The following is a 20,299-nucleotide window of genomic DNA, read 5'->3' as shown; positions in this document are numbered from 1 at the left end:
TTCTGGAAAAATTCTGGGAAAAGAGGCGTTACCTATCAGTTCAGATTATTTGCATATTTTTGTTAGCAAAAGTTTTATATCTAGGGATGAATATAAATATTGTAGTAATAGAATTGAGGTTACCACAATTTTAGCTATAGGAGAATTGATTTTGTGTAATAAAAGAAGAAAATTTGGTGTTTCAGCAGGAAAAGCTAACATATGATAAAAGGAATACAGTGCTTTAGGGTATAGGAGATTTTGGGGTATAGAGGATATAGGTAGAATATTTTTGTTTTTGGTCTTGCATTATTGTAGAAATTTCCATCTTGTTGATCTGCTTGTTTGTAGACTGAGGTACATTTTATATATTTGTATTTTGTGTTACTGTTGACATGTAATTTGATGAAATTCAAATCTATCCTGTACTGAATAAATCAGCAGCAGTGAGTTGAATTCTTTTGATAGAAATTTAATAAGATGGCTGTTTCGAAAGCGTATAACTGCTTCTTCTAATTCATAGTAAAATTATTTCAGATGTTTGTTTAGATGGAGTATTTGTCACTAAATAATTGAAAATAGCCAAAGCTATCCTGTACTGACTAAATCAGCACATGAGAAAACGATTGCAGGGAAAGAAATATCACATGAAATTGTGATGTGATAAAATCTTGATGTTTTGAATAGAATATACATTTTGCTTCTGATGTATATCAAAAAAGTTACTGGACTAAGATTTACAGTGATTCATTTTGCCCTGCGTCCTGCGTCAAATATGCACATTATTTCTGGAGGATGCTTACAATCCATAATTGTGCGTCCTCAGTAGGCAACAAATTCGGGCAGAGGATAATATTACTCGGTAGTAGCAGTATGAGTCACCAGTAGCAAAATGTATGTCCGTACGGCCTATTTTGTAAAACGTGCTCAGATTGGATAATTTACGTCGCTTGACCAATTAATTAAAGCGTTTCATACACGCGATTGAAAGCTGTGTTTGTCAAATCCCCGGATATTAACATGATGCCTCCAAAAATAAAAAAGACCAAATTGTATCCGAACCAATGGAGTTTAGCGGGTTTTTTGGGGGAAAATCGGCAGCGCGTACATACATTTTGCTACCATTGTTGTACTGCTACTAGTACTACCTAGTACTGGTGACATAAGATAGCAGGCATGGTTTCACCGAGTCTATCCATGAGCACTGGTGAAAACTACTCCAATGATACTCTTATTTTCACAATTAATATGCACTGAAGACTAGGTGAAAACAGATATATCATACAACTGCCACACGTCAGATGTTAAAACTGGAAAAGCCTTTTCAACATAGTTTTAAACCTTTGAAACTAGTCATTTGAACTTTTTCTAGTCAGTAATGTTTCATCTCTAGAGGAATTAAACATATAAAAATGTAAATTAATTCTTTTATACTTGAATAAGGTGTACAGGTGAAGAAATCTCTTGTTTTTACCAAAAGCTGGTATTTAATGATTCGAAATCTTTGGGACTCATTTTTTTTGGCTTGGGACTCATTGTTTCAAAATATATGAGTCCCAAGGACTCGCAAAAGTCAATTTCAAAATGAATCACTGGATTTATTTTCCTTGATTTGAAAAGAGCATAAACTTTGTAAGCTATCCTCTGTACTATAAAGCACTGTATTACATTGGTGTCTTTCCACATTGAATTTAATAAACTCGTTGAATAAATTTGACAAAGTGCTCAAGAGAGCGGCTGCCTCACATTTATTTCATTCATCTTTGATAAATTCAGTTTGAAAAGACATAACGTATCTTTTATTTGTTAGATATGAAGGGTTATGTAAGTTGTTGTTTTTACATGTGGGAATCTTGTGTTGACTTGAAATACAATGAACTTCAATTAAAAGGAATTCTTATGGAGAAAACTAAAGGTATCCATTTTCACATATTTCATGTGTCTTAATTTTAAAGACATGAAGCAAGAAAGTATTCAAAAAAAATTTTGCATTCCTGCAAGGATCCTTTTAATAACAATGTTTATTTTATTTGTAGTCAGTCAATTTATGCGAAATTAGTTTAGTGTTTGCTTTTATTTTTGCTTGGATGTTGTGTTAGAGTGTGTTTCTTTGCTATGTTTTCAGTTACAAAACCTGCCTGTAGTGTGAGTATACCTCCCAGTGTCCCTTCAGTTACACCTCTCAGCAGTGCTGTACGTTCACCTAACTTGGCTCAACGGCTGGCTTCGCCTTTACCAAAGCCAGTCATGTCAATGCCAGTAAGACCCCCTGTTATGCCACGTCCTCCACTCTTTAACCCAGGTGTTCCAGGCCAGCAGGTGGTGCAGAGACAAGTGAACCCGATACCAACCCCCGTACAGAACCTCTCGGGCAATACAGTCACTTTGCCTACATATGCCAACACAGGTGGAATCCTAGCTTCAGGGTTAGTCTCGAACCAAGACAATGCGCAAACCAACACTGTTGTCAATACACCAACATCCTCCAAGTCAAAGCAAATTGTTAAGCGCAAGGGAAGCAGCAAGAAAAATGCTCCAATACTTCCGCGTCCTGAGCAAAACACACCAGGCAGTCTGCCAAATATTGTGCCGAGGATGACACAGGGTAATATCAGTCAGCAAACTTTGGTGCAACAACCAGTCCTGCAAAATGTTCAGTTTACTACACAAGATGTTGTCTATCAGACTGTAGATTCACAAAATCCAGAGGCGAAAGTTATGGTGAAAACATTGTTAGCTCAGAAAATACGTCAGGGTAATGTAATAATACAGCAACCAGTTCAAGGAATGGTTAATGTGGATTTGGGGGCTGGAGGTGATGGGCAGACAATACAGTACCAAACTGGTTTCCCTCAAACCCAAACAACATACATTCAATATGCTGCACCTAGCAGTACAGTACAGACTAGTGGTCAAACATACATTCAGTCTCAACCAACATCACAAGTACAAACATTTGTGGTTCAACCAGGTGATGTTTATGTTCAAGGTCAAATCCCTGCTTCTAGTCTCAACACGCAGATTGTTGCTCAGCCGCAGCCAGTGATGGTTGCACCACAACAACAAATTCTTACCCAGCCACAGGTCATGGTATCTCAGCAACCGATGGTAGTCTCGCAGCAACCCATGGTGGTATCACAGCATCAGTTTATGACACAACAACCAGTAATCCAGTCTCAATCAATGCCTAATTCTCAGTTCGTCACCCAGCAAGTCATGGTTCAACCAAATTTGACAGCTGATCAGCAGACATCTCAAATTCCATTACAAATGTCATCATCATTGTCATCAGCATCATCAACCGTCATCACAACATCATCGTCACCAGTATCAGTGAATTCATCAATAGGAGCCATGTATTCTGTAAGTGCTAGTCAGTCATCAGTAACTTTCACACTTTCAAATGGTCAGCAATCTCAAAATCCTGCAGACATTGGTGTTTTTGGAGAAGTGGTCAGTGATGCCCAAAAAGTTAAAAACAATCCTAGTGAAATTGATTCTAAGAAACCGTCCAGTGTTGAAAATTCAAACAATTCTGCAAGTAATTTGGAATCTGAATCAAAGTTAGATCTCTCCTCAAGTGATGCTGTGGCAGAAATAGAATCTGCAGTGGGTTCAATAATGGAAGAATCAGTTGATAGTGCAGAGTCTCAAGAAGAGCCCGTCATGATAGAAAATGATGGAAATGAATTAATGTTTGAACAGAAATACCAAGTGAATAGTGAACAGGTTCAGTATGAAAATGTGAATAGCACAACTGAGGTTTATGAGTCTGATGAAGCAGCCATGGCTGTTGAACAGCTGGAACAAATGGAACATTCAGGAGAAGTGGATGAAAATGACATTGTTGAAAATGTATCAACTGAATGTACTGAAGAATCATTGGATATTAATGAGAGTAGTGAAGTGATTGTTGGGAATGATGAAATGTTGACTGATCAGATTTCAGATAATGGAGAAAGTGTTCTAAATGGTGATTATAAAGAAAGTAGTGTAGAGAAAGAGGCATTAGTTTCTGATGCAGAATTGATTGCGAAGTTCCGATCAGAAACCCCAATAAATGTTCCTATTGTGTCTGAAAATGGCTTGCTTGAACAGGATTTTGAAGCAAGAATGGCAGTTGAGAATCTCTTAAAAGATGTGGAATTCAAAGTGAGTTCTACAGATGAGGATAGTTTAGAAGGAAATGTGAATGTTATGTTGTGCCAGACAGAAAATCCAAGCTCAGTGAAAACTGCTAGTTCAGGTGAGGATAATGATCTTCCACCTGGTGAAGACAGTCAGGATAGTGTTACATCTGAATCTCAAACCATCTCAAAAACTTCTGTAGTTAGTCATAATGGTTCATCCATCACAGATAAATCGTCTGAAAATGATTCTAGTGTTTTACAAAATGGCATAGAAAATGGTGTTAGTAAGCCATTACTGAATGGTGACTTAAGCTCTCCTGAGTGCCCATCAGTGCCTTCCCCTGGTTTAGTAAATGGGGGAGAAACCACAAAACTAGTCAATGGAATTAATGAGGAAGATATAGATAACAAAACTGTAGATAAAATTCTCAGAATGAATGGAGTTGTGAATCATAAAATTACTCCTAAACAAGATGAATCCAAAACTGAAACTGAAAATAGTACAGAGAAAGCTGATGATACTTGTGAACAGTCAGTTGTGGATAAAGGTGAAGATATTCTAGCACAAAGTATGATTGATAGTAAAATTGATAAGAGCAGTGAAGACAGTAATGATCAGAGTGTAAAAAGTGACAGTGTTGAGAATAAAGAAGATAAAACTGTGACTGATGGAGATATACTAGCGCGCAGTATTCTAGAAAATGATATTCAGCCAAGTGACTGTGAAATGCCAGACCCTGAACCGACCAGTGTAACAGCTGTTGTGAAACAAATCATACCAAATACCATGTATGGCAATATAATGACTGTTCAAATCAATAATAATACCATACCCATCACATTTACGAACAATGCTATCATTTCATCCAAAAGCTCATTAGGAAATCAAATTAATGTGTGCAGTTCTCGGCACATCCCGACTCCGGAATCGGCTCGGGACGGAGAGTTGAGTTGTGATAGTACCACTTCATCAACAGCTAATTCAGATTCCATTGTTAGTGATAAACATTCCATTGCTATCTCACAGTCAAAAACTAGCCATAAAGATTCTAAAAAACCACTCTCCAGTCCTAAATGTAGTGATAGTAAAAAGACGAAATCAAAGAAGCGAAGTCGGAGTAAGTCTGGAGGTAGTGGTTCAACGGACTCTCGGCCATCGTCAGCAACATCACCTGCAGCTTCAGCATCTTCACTGCCAGAATACATGTGTGAATGGACTCAGTGCAAACAGTAAGTTACATTTTCTTCTGTCTGGATTAGGTTTTCTTATAAGTAAATAGCTTTGGGTACCTTACTTTGGGATATTTTGGAATTGTTGTTTTATCTTTGCTTATGCAAATTTGCCATTATACATATTTCACAATTAATTATTATACATCATTATGAATCCTATAATGTAATTGGTTGAAAACTGAATGAAAGAGGTCCAACAAAATGAGCTATAGACTTCATATTTGTTCACAAATGACCCAACAGCCCCAGAATATGAGCCGTTGATCACTTACCCAGTTTAATCCTTATCTATCCGGGCAACGATTCAATAGTCCATACTTTTGTTGTCCTGCCAACTAGTCTAGTCACTTGCATGTAAAATTGCAGACTTGTGAAAGCTTGCAAGTCTTTAGATAAAATTGTTTGACATTTTCTTTAAATTCAGTTAAATAAATACCACTAAACACACCAATGGCCTCTCATGTGCAGTTTTTATACATTGTCCACCAAACTTGGTCACAATATCTCTGTAACCCACTCGCTTAGTTCAGTAGGGAAAGCACAGATCTACTGGTCGTGAGTTTGAACCCGAGGGAGGCGTATGCTCTCTGTAACAATTGGATAAAAGACATTGTGTCTGAAATCATTTGTCTGAAATAATTCGTCCTCCACCTCTTATTCATGTGGAGAAATTGGCAGTTACTTGTGGGGAACAGGTTTGTATTGGTACAGAATCCAGGAATACTGGTAGATTAAGTGCCGGCCATTACATATCTAAAATACTGTTGAAAAATGGTGTTTAACCCAAAACAAACAAAACAATATCTTTGCAAAGTTCGATTACCAGCCGTATCATCCCAAGTTTGGTGTTTGGTCCTTAAACTACTCAGCATTGTGAAAATTGACAAAATGTTGTCAGAATGTTTATTGGCATATCCCCTGTAATTTGGATAACCAAATGGATCGTCTCTCTGGAACCTTGAATTACTCAAATTATGAAAATTGTCAGCATCTGCATTCTAACTTGAAACAAAATGATATAAACCGCTACCTTGCAATGTGCAAAAAAGCCTTTAGGGCTGAACAATTTAAAACCTTCCTTTGCAACTCCTTATATTGCTGTTCAGTATAATAAAAACACTGTGGTGTTGAACAGTGTAACACCTTATTCCTTTGTAACTGTTATTGCTGTTCAATATATAATGACTACGGTAGTGAGTAGATTGAAATTATTAGCTCAGAAAATGACAATTGACCCTTTATACATAACTATTAACCCCGACTTTGGATCTGTCCATAGTTTCCTGATAAAGGTTAATAGTCACTTTCCTTGGCTGATTAATTTAGATAAATAACTGTATATACTTACATCTTTTCCTATTTTTGATATTCCAAGTTTTCACCGTTCAGAAGGAATAGCGTATTAAACCAATTTTGTATAAACCATATCCAAAATATCTCAAGGTATGGTAGTATACTGACTACTCTGAGATTTTTTCAGACTTCTGCCTTTTGGCGGAAGCTCTATAGTAATCAATCTGCACATCAGTTTTGCCTGTTTGTCAGTTTATTAACACCTTGTTCAGGCCATAACTTTAAGACTATGTAAGGTATTTTGTAAAATCTTCATACAATTACAGAGGACATTGAAAGAAAGTATGATGTTCACAAAGCATAGATCTTCCTTGAATTTTTATGCCCCCGGCGTCTACTGATGCGGGAGGCATATAGTGATTGTCCAATCCGTTAGTTCGTTCGTTCGTCTGTTTGTCCGTCCGTACGAGGTTAATCAAATGGGACCATTTCGTCTAGCATCAATACCCCTTACTAGAATGACTTGATACTAATGCAGATGTAACCTGTGACCATTCCTCATCTTCAGACATCACCTGACCTCAGTTTGACCTTGACCTTGACCATTCCTCATCTTCAGACATCACCTGACCTCAGTTTGACCTTGACCTCATTTTGGACTTAGGTTGCTTTGTATCGACAAGGCTGCCACCGGGGGCATAGCTCCATGTTCTGCTTTTGTTTTACAGAGGTCATATTAATGCAATGTTGAGTATGTCTTTTGTTAGAACTTAGATTACCACATTTTGTTCTTTGTTCATTTTAACCCTTACCCTGCTAAATTTCTATAATGAACTTGTCCATCTTTCAATTTGGACAGTACCAATAACTGTTTAAAGGGGTGCTTACCAAAAAGATACTGACTGAATGGCAAACAGTGCAGATCTTGATGTGCAGGCTGATCGTGATCTGCGCTGGTCACAAAAGCAGAATCAATCGTGTCCAGCATGATGAGGGTTAAAACAACGGAGTGAGAGAGAAAAACTTAGAATTTATCATTACTGTTGTATTTTGAAGGAATTTATTACAGTTGACCTATACTAATAGTATTACCCGGATATTAATACATAAATTTTGTTCAACTAGGTGTTTCGACAATGCTCGAAGCGTGTTTCATCATGTGTGTAGTGCCCATTTGAAGACGGAATATGACGGGTTGTGCAAATGGGAAGGTTGTGAAACGTTGGTCAGGAAACGATGGTCACTCTTCACTCATGTACAGGTATACACTTTGTTCATTGATATTTACTTAAGAAGTCAAATCTAGCTAAATGAGGAGTGAAAGACTAAGTCTAGAGGTCAGAAGTTTGATCCTTTAAAGATGCAAGTAGCCTTTCAAGTTCCTGGTATGAATGTGGCAAATGTGATAATGTCTTTGACCTCGGTGTGTCTATTCTAGAGATCCTCATGTCCGCTTGTATGAATCAGCCATAATGAAAAATGATTCATTATTGGCTTTAGGTCAACCTAATGTGAAATTGAAAAGGAGTATAAACTATGTAACCATTCAAATAGGAAAATTAGTAAGAATAATAGTAATAATTCTTTGTCCTTTAGGACCATCATTGTTCTGAAAGTTCTCTCCGTGTGGCAGCACAGCGCAGACTACAGTCGTTCCAGACAGGTCAAAAGATTGCAGCCCCTACCATTCCTGCTATGGTTTATCCTAACGATGCAGCTAATCAGGCCATTAAGAGATTCCTACCTAAACCGCCATATCCAGAATTCATGGTAAGTTTTGCAGAGGTTGTTCCTGTCTTCACCTTTTACATCCTTTTTGGTTTGACTATTCGAACAATAAGGAAAGCTATCCTACTCACTATGGCGTCGGTTTGGCAACTTGGTAAAGTTTTTCGTTACAGTCCACATTTTGACAAAACCTTATGACATATAGCTTCGAAAAACTTTTGACATATAGCTTTGAAACTTTAAGTACTTGTGTACCATCGTCATGTCCAGTTTTAGGCAAGAGTACATAACTCCATCAAGGATTTTGTCTGAATAATAGCCCCTTTTAACACACAAATCTTGATCAAGTTTTTCGTACCAGTTCATATTTTGTGTAAACTGTTTGACATATGACTTTGAAACTTGTTTGCTATAACAGTCTCTATCTGTAGGCAAGAGTTCATAAATCTGTCATGTATTTTTAGACTTGGAAATTGGTTCAGTTTTCATACAAGTCCGCGTTTTGTGAATATTTTTTGACGTGGCTTTGAAACTTTGAATACTTGTTCAAAGATCTCATGATCTCGGCATGCAACCATGTCAAAGATATTGGCTTAATTTTGGCCTTTTTTTAGGCTGTTTGACATATGGCTTTGAAAATTTGACCACTTTTTGTGACCGGTCAATGTCCGGCGTCTGTTGTGCATCGTCTGTCCATCAGCATTTTCTAAAAAAATCTTCTTCTTGAAAACCTATGGGCAGAATTACACCAAACTTCACAGGAATGATCCTTGGGTGGCCCCCTTTCACAGGGTTCGCACAGACTTGAAAACTCCTTGAATTTCAAGCTGCTAGATGAAAAGTGCTTGAATTTGCAAAAACCTCCTTAAAACTCCTTGAATTCATTCTTGCCTTGAAAACTGCTTGAAAAGTGCTTGATTTTATGATAAAAGTCCTTGAATTTCCTTCTTCAGAAATTTTGGTCAGCTTAATAAAAATAGATTGTAAAAGACACTTTGTTTTATGTCTACATAACCTATGTGTATCGTACGATACGGGTTTTAAACAGACTGGGACTAGGAAAATTACGACGTGTAAAAATTACAGACACCATTTCCGTTACCGATATTGAAGAAAATGTTGTGTATTTTCAACAAAAAGTGGCTTGTATCCTATCCATGGCTGGTCGAGCACGAAAACAAACGGAAAGCCATGTGCAAATATTGTAACAAAGTTATTGACATTAGTTCAATGGGTGAATCGGCGCTGAAATCGCATGTCAAGTCTGAGAAGCACAAGAAAAATGTACCTGATCGAGAGTCACCCATGGCCACTCTTATTGTGTTTACTATTCCACCTTTGCCCCCAGCAGCTAGAGGCACCTAAAACTTGGTCTTATATGACATGATAAGTCGCTGTTGATGTAAGAAGTGTTGATCAATTGTTCGCCAGTCATTTTGTGTGTGATAAAATGTTGATCAATTGCAAATTGGAACTTTTTAGAAAAATTTAAATCACGTGATAGTCATTTTGGATATAAGAAGTGTTCACCAATTGTATGCCAGTCATTTCTTGTGTAATAAGTGCTTGTTCAATTTTTTGCTTATCCTTGAAAACGTAATAAAAGTCCTTGAAAACTCCTTGAAAACCCCTTGAATTTTTTGTCAGTCTGGCTGTATGAACCCTGTTTCAAAATTGTTCAAAGAATTGAATTCCATGCAGAACTCTGGTTGCCACGTCAACCAAAAGGAAAAACTTTAAAAATCTTCTTGTCCAAAACCACAGGACCTAGGGCTTTGATATCTGGTGTGTAGCATCATCTATGGTCCTCTACCAAAATTGTTCAAATAATCCCCCTAGGGTCAAATATGGCCCCGCCCTGGGGGTCACATAGTTTATATAGACTTATATAGGGAAAACTTTGAAAATCTTCTTGTACAAAACCACAAGGCCTAGGGCTTTGATATTTGGTATGTTGCATCATCTAGTGGTCCTCTACCAAGATTGTTCAAATTATCCCCCTAGGGGCAAATATGGCCCCACCCCAGGGGTCCCAAGTTTTACAAAGACTTATAATGGGAAAACTTTGAAAATTTTCTTGTACAAAACCACAAGGCCTAGGGCTTTGATATCTGGTGTGTAGCATCATCTAGTGGTCCTCTACCAAAATTGTTCAAATTATCCCCCTAGGGTCAAATATGGCCGCGTCCCAGGGGTCACGTAGTTTATAAAGACATATAGGTAAAATTTTGAAAATCTTTTTGTACAAAACCACAAGGTTAGGGCTTTGATATTTGGTATGGTGCATCATCTAGTGGTCCTCTACCAAGACTGTTCAAATTATCCCCCTAGGGTCAAATATGGCCCCACACCGGGGGTCCCAAGTTTTACATTGACTTATATATGAAAAAAAGTTTAAAAATCTTCTTGTCTGAAACCACATGACTTAAGCCTTTGATATTTGGTTTGCAGCATTGTCTTGTGGTCCTCAACCAGAATTGTTCAAATTGTACACCTGGGGTGAAAAGAGGCCCTGCCTTGGAGGTCCCATGTTTTATATAGACTTACATAAGAAAAAGCTTTAAAAATCTTCTTGTCTCCAACCACACGACTTAAGCTTTTGATATTTGGTATGTAGCATTGCCTAGTAGTACTCTACCAAAATTTTTCAAATTATCCCCCTGGGGTTAAAAGAGGCTATATGAGTTATATAGGAAAAAATACATGAAAAATGATCTAATCCTATTTCCAAGACTGTTTAATAATAATTACCTGATGACCCTAAGTATTATGATGTCACTTGACTGTGGCCTTGACCTGCTGACCTACTTTCTTGTTTTTTAGCTTGAGTTTTTCTGATCGCTTGATGTCCGGCGTCCGTCGTCCATCGTCTGTCGTCCGTCGTCTGTCAACATTTAGCTTGTGTATGCGATAGAGGCTGTATTTTTCAATTAATCTTCATGAATATTGGTCAGAATGATAACCTTGATGAAATCTAGGCGGAGTTCGAAAATGGGTCATCTCGGGTCAAAAACTAGGTCACTAGGTCAAAACAAAGAAAAACCTTGTGTATGCGATAGAGGCTGTATTTTTCATTTAATCTTCATGAATATTGGTCAGAATGATAATTTTGATGAAATCTAGGCCGAGTTCGAAAATGGGTCATCTCGGGTCAAAAACTAGGTCACTAGGTCAAATCAAAGAAAAACCTTGTGTATGCGATAGAGGCGGTATTTTTCAATTAATCTTCATGAATATTGGTCAGAATGATAACCTTGAAGAAATCTAGGCCGAGTTCGAAAATGGGTCATCTCGGGTCAAAAACTAGGTCACTAGGTCAAAACAAAGAAAAACCTTGTGTATGCGATAGAGGCTGTATTTTTCAATTGATCTTCATGAATTTTGGTCAGAATGATTACCTTGATGCAATCTAGGCCGAGTTCGAAAATGGGTCATCTGGGGTCAAAAACTAGGTCACTAGGTCATATCACGTAAAAACTTTGTGTATGCGAATGAGGCTGTATTTTTCAATTGATCTTCATGAATTTTGGTCAGAATGATTACCTTGAAGAAATTTAGACCGAGTTCGAAAATGGGTCATCTGGGGTCAAAAACTAGGTCACTAGGTCAAATCAAAGAAAAACCTTGTGTATGCAATAGAGGCTGTATTTTTCAACTGATCTTCATGAAATTTAGCCAGAATGATTACCTTGATAAAATCTAGGCCGAGTTCGAAAATGGGTCATTTGGGGTCAAAAACTAGGTCACTAGGTCAAATCGAAGAAAAACATTGTGTATGCAATAGAGGATGTATTTTTCAATTGATCTTCATGAAATTTGGTCAGAGTTATTGCCTTGATGAAATCTAGGTCGATTTTGAATATGGGTTATCTGAGGTCAAAAACTAGGTCACTAGGTCAAATTAAAGAAAAATCTTGTGTATGCGATAGAGACTGTTTTTTTCAATTGATTTTTATGAAATTTGGTTAGGTTGATTGCCTTAATGAAATCTAGGTCAAATTTGAATATGGGTCATCTGAGGTCAAAAACTAGGTCACTTGGTCAAATCAAAGAAAAAACTTCTGTATGTGATAGAGGCTGTATTTTTCAGTTGATCTTCATGAATTTTGGTCAGAATGATTGCCTTGATAAAATCTAGGTCGAGTTTGAACATGGGTCATCTAGGGTCAAAAACTAGGTCATATCTAAGAAAATGCTTGTTTTATAGCAAGAGACCAATTTTTTGGTCCAATCTTAATGAAAATTGGTCAGAATATTTGTTTCCATGAAATCACTAGGTCAAACATGTTTTACACTGTTATGGAGTGTTTCTTAGGTGAGCGACCTAGGGCCATCTTGGCCCTCTTGTTAAGATACAGCCTTGAAATTTGGACGACATGTACAGTTTTGCACACCGATCATAAAACTGAATTGCATTGACTATGAATGTGACCTACTGACTTTCTTAATATTTTAGCATTAGTTTGACATTTGAAATGTGTTGCTCATATTACTCAGGTGAGCGATTCAGGGTCATCATGACCCTCTTGATTACCATCGTAGTCTCCATATGTAGGCAAGACTACATAACTAGGACAAGGATTTTGGTGCAGTTATGGCCCTTTTTGACATAGAAATTCCATACCATTCCAAATTTTGTCTAAACTGTTTGATATATGGCTTTGAAACCCATACTTGCATCAGAAATTCGAATAGTCATACAACTGTCGACAGACAGCTCTTGTTTAGAGGCATTTCTGGCCAAGTGATTTTTAGTTTTCTGACTTCAACTGCTTTGGATTTGAAACTTGGCTCAAGATGTAGAATTTTTCATTTAACAAAGCTATCCATCTGGCTAACAAAAGGTTGCTGGTTCGCCATTTGACATATTTTTCAGTGTGACTTTAAACCAAGCAGAAACAGAAGACATCCTGGTATTAGTAAAACTTTTGTTTCACTTCTTTTATTCCCCTTCAGAATTGGAATTTGAGCAGTTAATTTATCCTTTAATAGCTACTTGGCACACTGCAGTGTCAGTTTAGTTTTAGATTAAAATTGCATTCATTACACTAGACATTGGTTTTGTTTATACATAACAGGAAGGACGAGAAGGGCCAGTCACCAAGCATATACGTCTCACCTCAGCTCTTATCTTGCGAAACCTGGCTAAATACTCAGCTGCTGGCAGAAGGTAAACTTTTTATCAACTATGAATAGGTCCTAACTTTGCAAACAGGAGTTTTCTTGGGGACTGTGTGTCTGCCACTTCTGAGGAATTGGTTGGTTTGAACTCCTCAGAGGTTCTGACCATGCTTCATAATTGAGTAGACTTTTACAAAATTACATTTTTTTTCTTCTATTTTTATGCCCTCACATTTATGTTGGGGCATATGGCATTGCTGCTGTCTGTACGAAGGTACGTACGTCCTGAGATCTTGTGTGTCCAACTCCTCTCACACTATAAGCCCCATTTGCTTCACTTTCACAGATTAACAAGCTTGATGCGCAGATGACCATATAGAAAGGATTTTTTGTGTGGCTGTTTTTACTGCAGTTATGGCCCTTTGATAGTTTTTGCTATATGGAATATAGAGAAAAATCTTGTGTGTCCAACTCTTCCCACATGCTTCAAACTTTCACAGATCAACAATCTTGATGTATAGTTGATCATAAAGGAAGAATTTTTTTCTGTGACAATTTTACCACAATTTTGGCCCTTTAATAGTTTTTTTCTAGATGGAAGATAGACAAAAATCTGGTGTGTCCAACTTTTCCCACACTATTAGCCTCATTTGTTTCAGACTTTCACATTGTACAGATGACCATAAAGGAAGCATTTGTTTTGTGTGAATATTTTTAGCTCACCTGTCACAAAGTGACAAGGCGAGCTATTGTGATCGCGCGGCGTCCGTCGTCCGTCGTCCGTCCGTCCGTCCGTGCGTGCGTGCGTCCGTAAACTTTTGCTTGTGACCACTCTAGAGGTCACATTTTTCATGGGATCTTTATGAAAGTTGGTCAGAATGTTCACCTTGATGATATCTAGGTCAAGTTCGAAACTGGGTCACGTGCCATCAAAAACTAGGTCAGTAGGTCTAAAAATAGAAAAACCTTTTGACCTCTCTAGAAGCCATATATTTCACAAGATCTTCATGAAAATTGGTCAGAATGTTCAGCTTGATGATATCTAGGTCAAGTTCGAAACTGGGTCATGTGGGGTCAAAAACTAGGTCAGAAGGTCTAAAAATAGAAAAACCTTGTGACCTCTCTAGAGGCCATATTTTTCATGAGATCTTCATGAATATTGGTCAGAATGTTCACCTTGATGATATCTAGGTCAAGTTCGAAACTGGGTCACGTGGGGTCAAAAACTAGGTTATTAGGTCTAAAAATAGAAAAAGCTTGTGACCTCTCTAGAGGCCATATTTCTCAATGGATCTTCATGAAAATTGGTCAGAATGTTCAGCTTGATGATATCTAGGTCAAGTTCGAAACTGGGTCATGTGCCATCAAAAACTAGGTCAGTAGATCTAAAAATAGAAAAACCTTGTGACCTCTCTAGAGGCCATATTTTTCATGAGATCCTCATGAATGTTGGTCAGAATGTTCACCTTGATGATATCTAGGTCAAATTCGATACTGGGTCATGTGGGATCAAAAACTAGGTCAGTAGGTCTAAAAATAGAAAAACCTTGTGACCTCTCTAGAGGCCATATTTCTCAATGGATCTTCATGAAAATTGGTTAGAATGTTCACCTTGATGATATCTAGGTCAAGTTCGAAACTGGGTCACGTGCGGTCAAAAACTAGGTCAGTAGGTCAAAAAATAGAAAAAACTTGTGACCTCTCTAGAGGCCATATTTTTCAATGGATCTTCATGAAAATTGGTCAGAATGTTTACCTTGATGATATCTAGATCAAATTCGAAACTGGGTCATGTGGGGTTAAAAACTAGGTCAGTAGATCTAAAAATAGAAAAACCTTGTGACCTCTCTAGAGGCCATATTTTTCATGGATCTTCGTGAAATTTGGTCAGAATGTTCACCTTGATGATATCTAGGTCAAGTTTGAAACTGGGTCACGTGCGGTCAAAAACTAGGTCAGTAGATCTGAAAAAAGAAAAACCTTGTGACCTCTCTAGAGGCCATATTTCTCAATGGATCTTCATGAAAATTGGTGAGAATGTTCAGCTTGATGATATCTAGGTCAGGTTCGTAACTGGGTCATGTGCGGTCAAAAACTAGGTCAGTAGGTCGAAAAATAGAAAAACGTTGTGACCTCTCTAGAGGCCATATTTTTCACGAGATCTTCATGAAAATTGGTGAGAATGTTCACCTTGATGATATCTAGGTCAAATTTAAAAGTGGGTCACGTGCCTTCAAAAACTAGGTCATTAGGTCAAATAATAGAAAAACCTTGTGACCTCTCTAGAGGCCATATTTTTCAATGGATCTTCATGAAAATTGGTCAGAATTTTTTATCTTGATGATATCTAGGTCACATGTGCTCAAAAACTAGGTCACTATGTCAAATAATAGAAATAACGACGTCATACTCAGTTCAACACTGGGTCATGTGGGGATAGGTGAGCGATTCAGGACCATCATGGTCCTCTTGTTACTGTAGGTATGGCCCAATGATAGTTTTTGCTATATAGAGGATTGCACAGTATGTGGGGGCACCCATGTCCTATGGAAACAATTTCCAGTTTTGAGAGAAAAATCTCGAAAATCCCTTTTCAGATTGTATAAATACTCATTGGTTTGTGTTTTGTTTCGTATATATGTATATCTTATTTTTCAGTTTACTGAGAAAACATGAGCGTGTGATCAGCTATACATGTATGAGTGCCGTAGAGTCTTCAACAGCTCTTGCCAAATGTCTTCATGAGATCCTTCAAGACCAGTGACCCATCATAACCTAATATTAGACTGTGACCAATGCCAGGTTATGAACCTGTACCAGCTTGTGATCCAGTCTGAGTTTTGCTAGACTGTGACCATTACCAGTTTGAAAACCCAAATGAAAACAGTGGCAGACTGTGTAACCAGTCTAAATACCAGACTGTGACTGGTGTCTCCTACACAAATAGGAAAGGCTTGTATTTCTCCAAGCTTTAATGTTACATCTCAGTGGACATGGTTGTGAGATTGCCACAGCACATATATAAAAGGACACATTCAGAAAACGCATGGATAAACTGCATTGAATTAACTTCCAAAAATAATGTTTAGACCAAAAATAAAGTTTGTAAGATTTCAGTTCAGGTAAAATGTGCAATCTATTTTGAATTAGTTTATATACCATTGATAACTCTTGCATTTATTAAGAAAGGATAGCAGTGAAATGCATTAGTTTGTGGATTAAACTTGGGCAAGACTATACAACAGTAGTACTTGCAGTCAGTGCTGGGCTGTTTCTATGTGTCTCATTTGAATATACAGAGCTTAAGAAATTGTATTCAGAAGTGCTTTAACTTTGTTGCAGGAAATCCATTTGTTTCTCATATGAAATTTACACATATTTTGATAGGGGAAAAATTACGATATTTGGAATTAAGACCTTCGCAATTCAGGACTCTGCATTGCAGTTTTTGGCAGTTTGAGACTGAAATAAAATAAACCATTTTACTTGGTGTTATATATAACCATACATGTACCTGTCACAGAGCCCTACTTTATTTGGAGTAGAGATTCAATTGTCATTTTTGCAGTAGCTGTGGGGTAGAACTTCAAAGGTTTGAAGTAACTCTCTCCCACCCAGAAGAAAAAACTTAGCAAATGAATAAAACATGTGCTTGATTTATGGTGCTTTCTTTATTTCACTTACAAAATTACATAATAGAGGGTTGTTGTTTGGATTATAAATATGGGACTTTTTTCTCAAATTTTCTGGGTAGTTTTTCTTTTCCAAATGGCTACTTACACATATACAAAACCATGGCTAGCAGTCTATTTATGTTTGTCAATTGTATCCTTGTTGTTGATATTCGCCCCCCCCCCCATTCTTGTTACTGTCGTGAAAAAGTGTTGATAAAACTACAAGTTGAATATAAAAGAAACAGTGTGGTATAAGTATTGAAGGCAATTTAGATAAAACTTGCTTTGTTTCTACGATCTCAAGGAGCATACTACAATATTTACTACATCAAATTTAGCTACACTTGTAATTAGTCTTGTCAAGCAATAATGAATTACTTTGTAGGAAAATTTTCATTTGCCGAATCACCATAAAATGTTTTATCTCTTGGGAGAAATAGTTATTACTTTATCTCGAAAAATGGGATTAGAAGTTTAGAATTAAAATGAAATTACTTTTATTTTTAACTACACTCGAAGCTTCCTCCTTTTGCAGTGCCCGATATAAGGACTTTTGGACAGTGCATCTAACTTCTGAGTGAATTCTTGTTAACGAGTGCAATTCTGTATCCCTTCACTATTTCACCTCTTTCTTGATTTTATTATTGCATAAATTCTGTGTATCTAATCAGAGTACGAAACAATGCTTTATTCTGTTATGCCCAAAGTGTTCAAATTTTGTCTTGATGTAAATTGTGTACATTTTATACATACAGAATGTTGTAGAGTTGTCAAATATGTATATTTTGTCTTATTTATTATTACATTTGCGTGGAGAAAACAAATGGTTTTATATTGAAGGTGAATCTATTGTGAGGAGTAAAATGTGAATGTGACAAAATGGCAATTTGTTTTAAAAAATAACGACATTATTGAATGAAATATTAAAAAGGTAATTTTCTAAACTGATCTGTCTTTATTACGCATATCAATGGTTGGTATTCAGCATTGATGGGGTGTGGGGCATACAGTTAATCCTTATACATAACTATAAATGTCTGTAACATCATACTATTGAATACTATTTATCTGGCAATGGTTGCAATTTGACCCCGCAGGAACTGACTGAAATATAAAAATCTTACGTGTATCTTTACCTGTAATATTCTCAACAGTTCTTTTAGAATAAAATTTAAAGTTTTTTTATTATTAAGTTATTAGTTTATATTTATGTTGTAATTAAGTTATGTATATTATTAGATTATTCAACATTGTTCTGTACATTACGCCAGTATATCTAGACGAGTACTCATTCCAAAAAACATACTGGACAATCCAGTAGGCGAGTCTTAATGTTTTCAGATGGGTACAAGTCCAAATATACACTGTATTGACAGGACAATGTTAAATAATCTTTATTCTATGCTTTTTTTTCACAGTAAAAGGAGAACAAATTAACACAATTTACATGGAGATTAGAATCAGCATTGTTGAATTGTCCAATACAGAATATGAGCCGTGCCATGGGAAAACCAACATAGTGGCTTTGCGACCAGCATGGATCCAGACCAGCCTGCGCATCCGCAAAGTCTGGTCAGGATCCATGCTCTTCGCTTTCAAAGCCTATTGCTATTAGAGAAACTGTTAGCGAACAGCATGGATCCTGACCAGACTGCGCGGATGCGCAGGCTGGTCTGGATCCATGCTGGTCGCAGAGCCACTATGTTGGTTTTTCCATGGCACGGCTCATATATACAGTAGGAAATATATTGGAACGTCACAAATGCAGATTGCTGATTGAACGAGAAATAGTTATAGAACCAGATGCTATATTTTAAGCTGTATGTAACCACTATACACAAGTTCACCTGACCTACCTAATAAAAGGCAGGTTAAGATTTTGAAATATGTTCACTGTGTAGAAATTTAGCTTAAACAAATGGTTAAAATTTTATAATGTTCTTAATTTTGACACACGAGGAATTTTTAAAGACATTTGGGAAAAATTCTACTATCTTTTCTCCAGGTATGAAATCTCTACCTCTGTATTTATTTCGATTTTTGACCTGGATAATTCAATTAGAAATCGAACAGTATAATTTTAATACCAGTTTCCTTCTAAATTCTCTTGAAATATTTAGATTTACCCCAGTATATTTTTATATATGATTATGAAAAAAGTGTAAGTATTGAAGAAGGTGCAATACAGAAAATAAAAAAAATATATATGTCTTTAAATTTGGTGTGCATGATGGGATATTGTTTATAGTGCTGATTAAATGTAGAAATGAAATTTTCCCTGGGAGAAGCTTACCATGTTTGTCATAAAACCACATTGAGAAAAGCTCTGTAGATTGCTTCGGATGATTGTGCAATTTTTTATTCTTAAATATAGATTTATGAAGATGGGGCCTTTGTACATTTTGTAAATTTTTTTTTTTTTTTTTTAAAGTTGGCTACTGTTGACCTGGGGTAACTGAGCAGTGAGGATCAGAGTGCTTGTTATATGAATATTGGGTGTTATGTGTAACTGAAATATGTCATATTCTCTCAGATATTGTCTGTGTCTACTATATGATATGATTTATCAAGATGTCATAAATTTCATTGTTTTATTTCTTGTAGAATAGATGTTATGATGAAAAATGTTTCTAAATTTAGAAAAATAAACCAATCATTGCATATACATGAAAAAAATGTGTTATCTTGCTTTAATGAACAAAGAAGCCATGGCAATTACCTCGGCAAGGGAGAGCACAAAGCCACCAATTGAAAGATGGAGAGTTCAGAGTTTGATGCCCTTATCAAATGGAGTTTCAGTAACCTCTGCATGCATGTGACCCACGTTTAAAGTTTTGATGAAAATAACCAGTATGTGGAAGTTGTACTAAACACTGAACGTTAACCTACCAATGTGCATGCAAATCTTGTCTTTAACTCCAAATACAATTGTTTGCATTAAGTTCATCTGGACCATTATGATTATCGTTTACCATTATCAAAATCATCAGAGATGACTGCTTAACGGAAATTTAGTTTGAATCCCAGTTTGGTCAAACCACCTGCTATATGACACCAGTACTGGATTTTCCATGAAGCGGACTAAGAGTGATTCAAATAAACTTAGCTTTCATCACAATTTAGTCAAATACAGAATAAAGT

The 20,299-nt window shown here is 36.7% G+C and overlaps 1 protein-coding gene across 2 annotated transcripts in view; it reads left to right on the top strand.

Moving 5' to 3' along the window:
- Positions 1 to 19,834, top strand: part of LOC123551605 (AT-rich interactive domain-containing protein 2-like) — a 45,529-nt gene extending 25,695 nt beyond the window's left edge. The window contains exons 16-20 of one of the 2 annotated variants that reach the window (XM_053541089.1): positions 2,282 to 5,339; positions 7,761 to 7,896; positions 8,232 to 8,405; positions 13,442 to 13,533; positions 16,143 to 19,834. In XM_053541089.1, the coding sequence (XP_053397064.1) occupies positions 2,282 to 5,339; positions 7,761 to 7,896; positions 8,232 to 8,405; positions 13,442 to 13,533; positions 16,143 to 16,248 (3,566 nt within the window). In that variant the 3' untranslated portion in view covers positions 16,249 to 19,834. Of the gene's footprint in view, positions 1 to 2,104; positions 5,340 to 7,760; positions 7,897 to 8,231; positions 8,406 to 13,441; positions 13,534 to 16,142 lie in introns of both variants that reach the window. The other variant, XM_045340647.2, reaches the window with a different exon arrangement.
- Positions 19,835 to 20,299: the final 465 nt, after the last annotated feature.

This window comes from Mercenaria mercenaria, chromosome 4 (assembly GCF_021730395.1).
Source record: "Mercenaria mercenaria strain notata chromosome 4, MADL_Memer_1, whole genome shotgun sequence".
Classification (NCBI taxonomy): Eukaryota; Metazoa; Mollusca; class Bivalvia; order Venerida; family Veneridae; genus Mercenaria; species Mercenaria mercenaria.
Note: the sequence above shows the minus strand (reverse complement) of the source record. Positions and strands in the feature narration are given on the sequence as shown.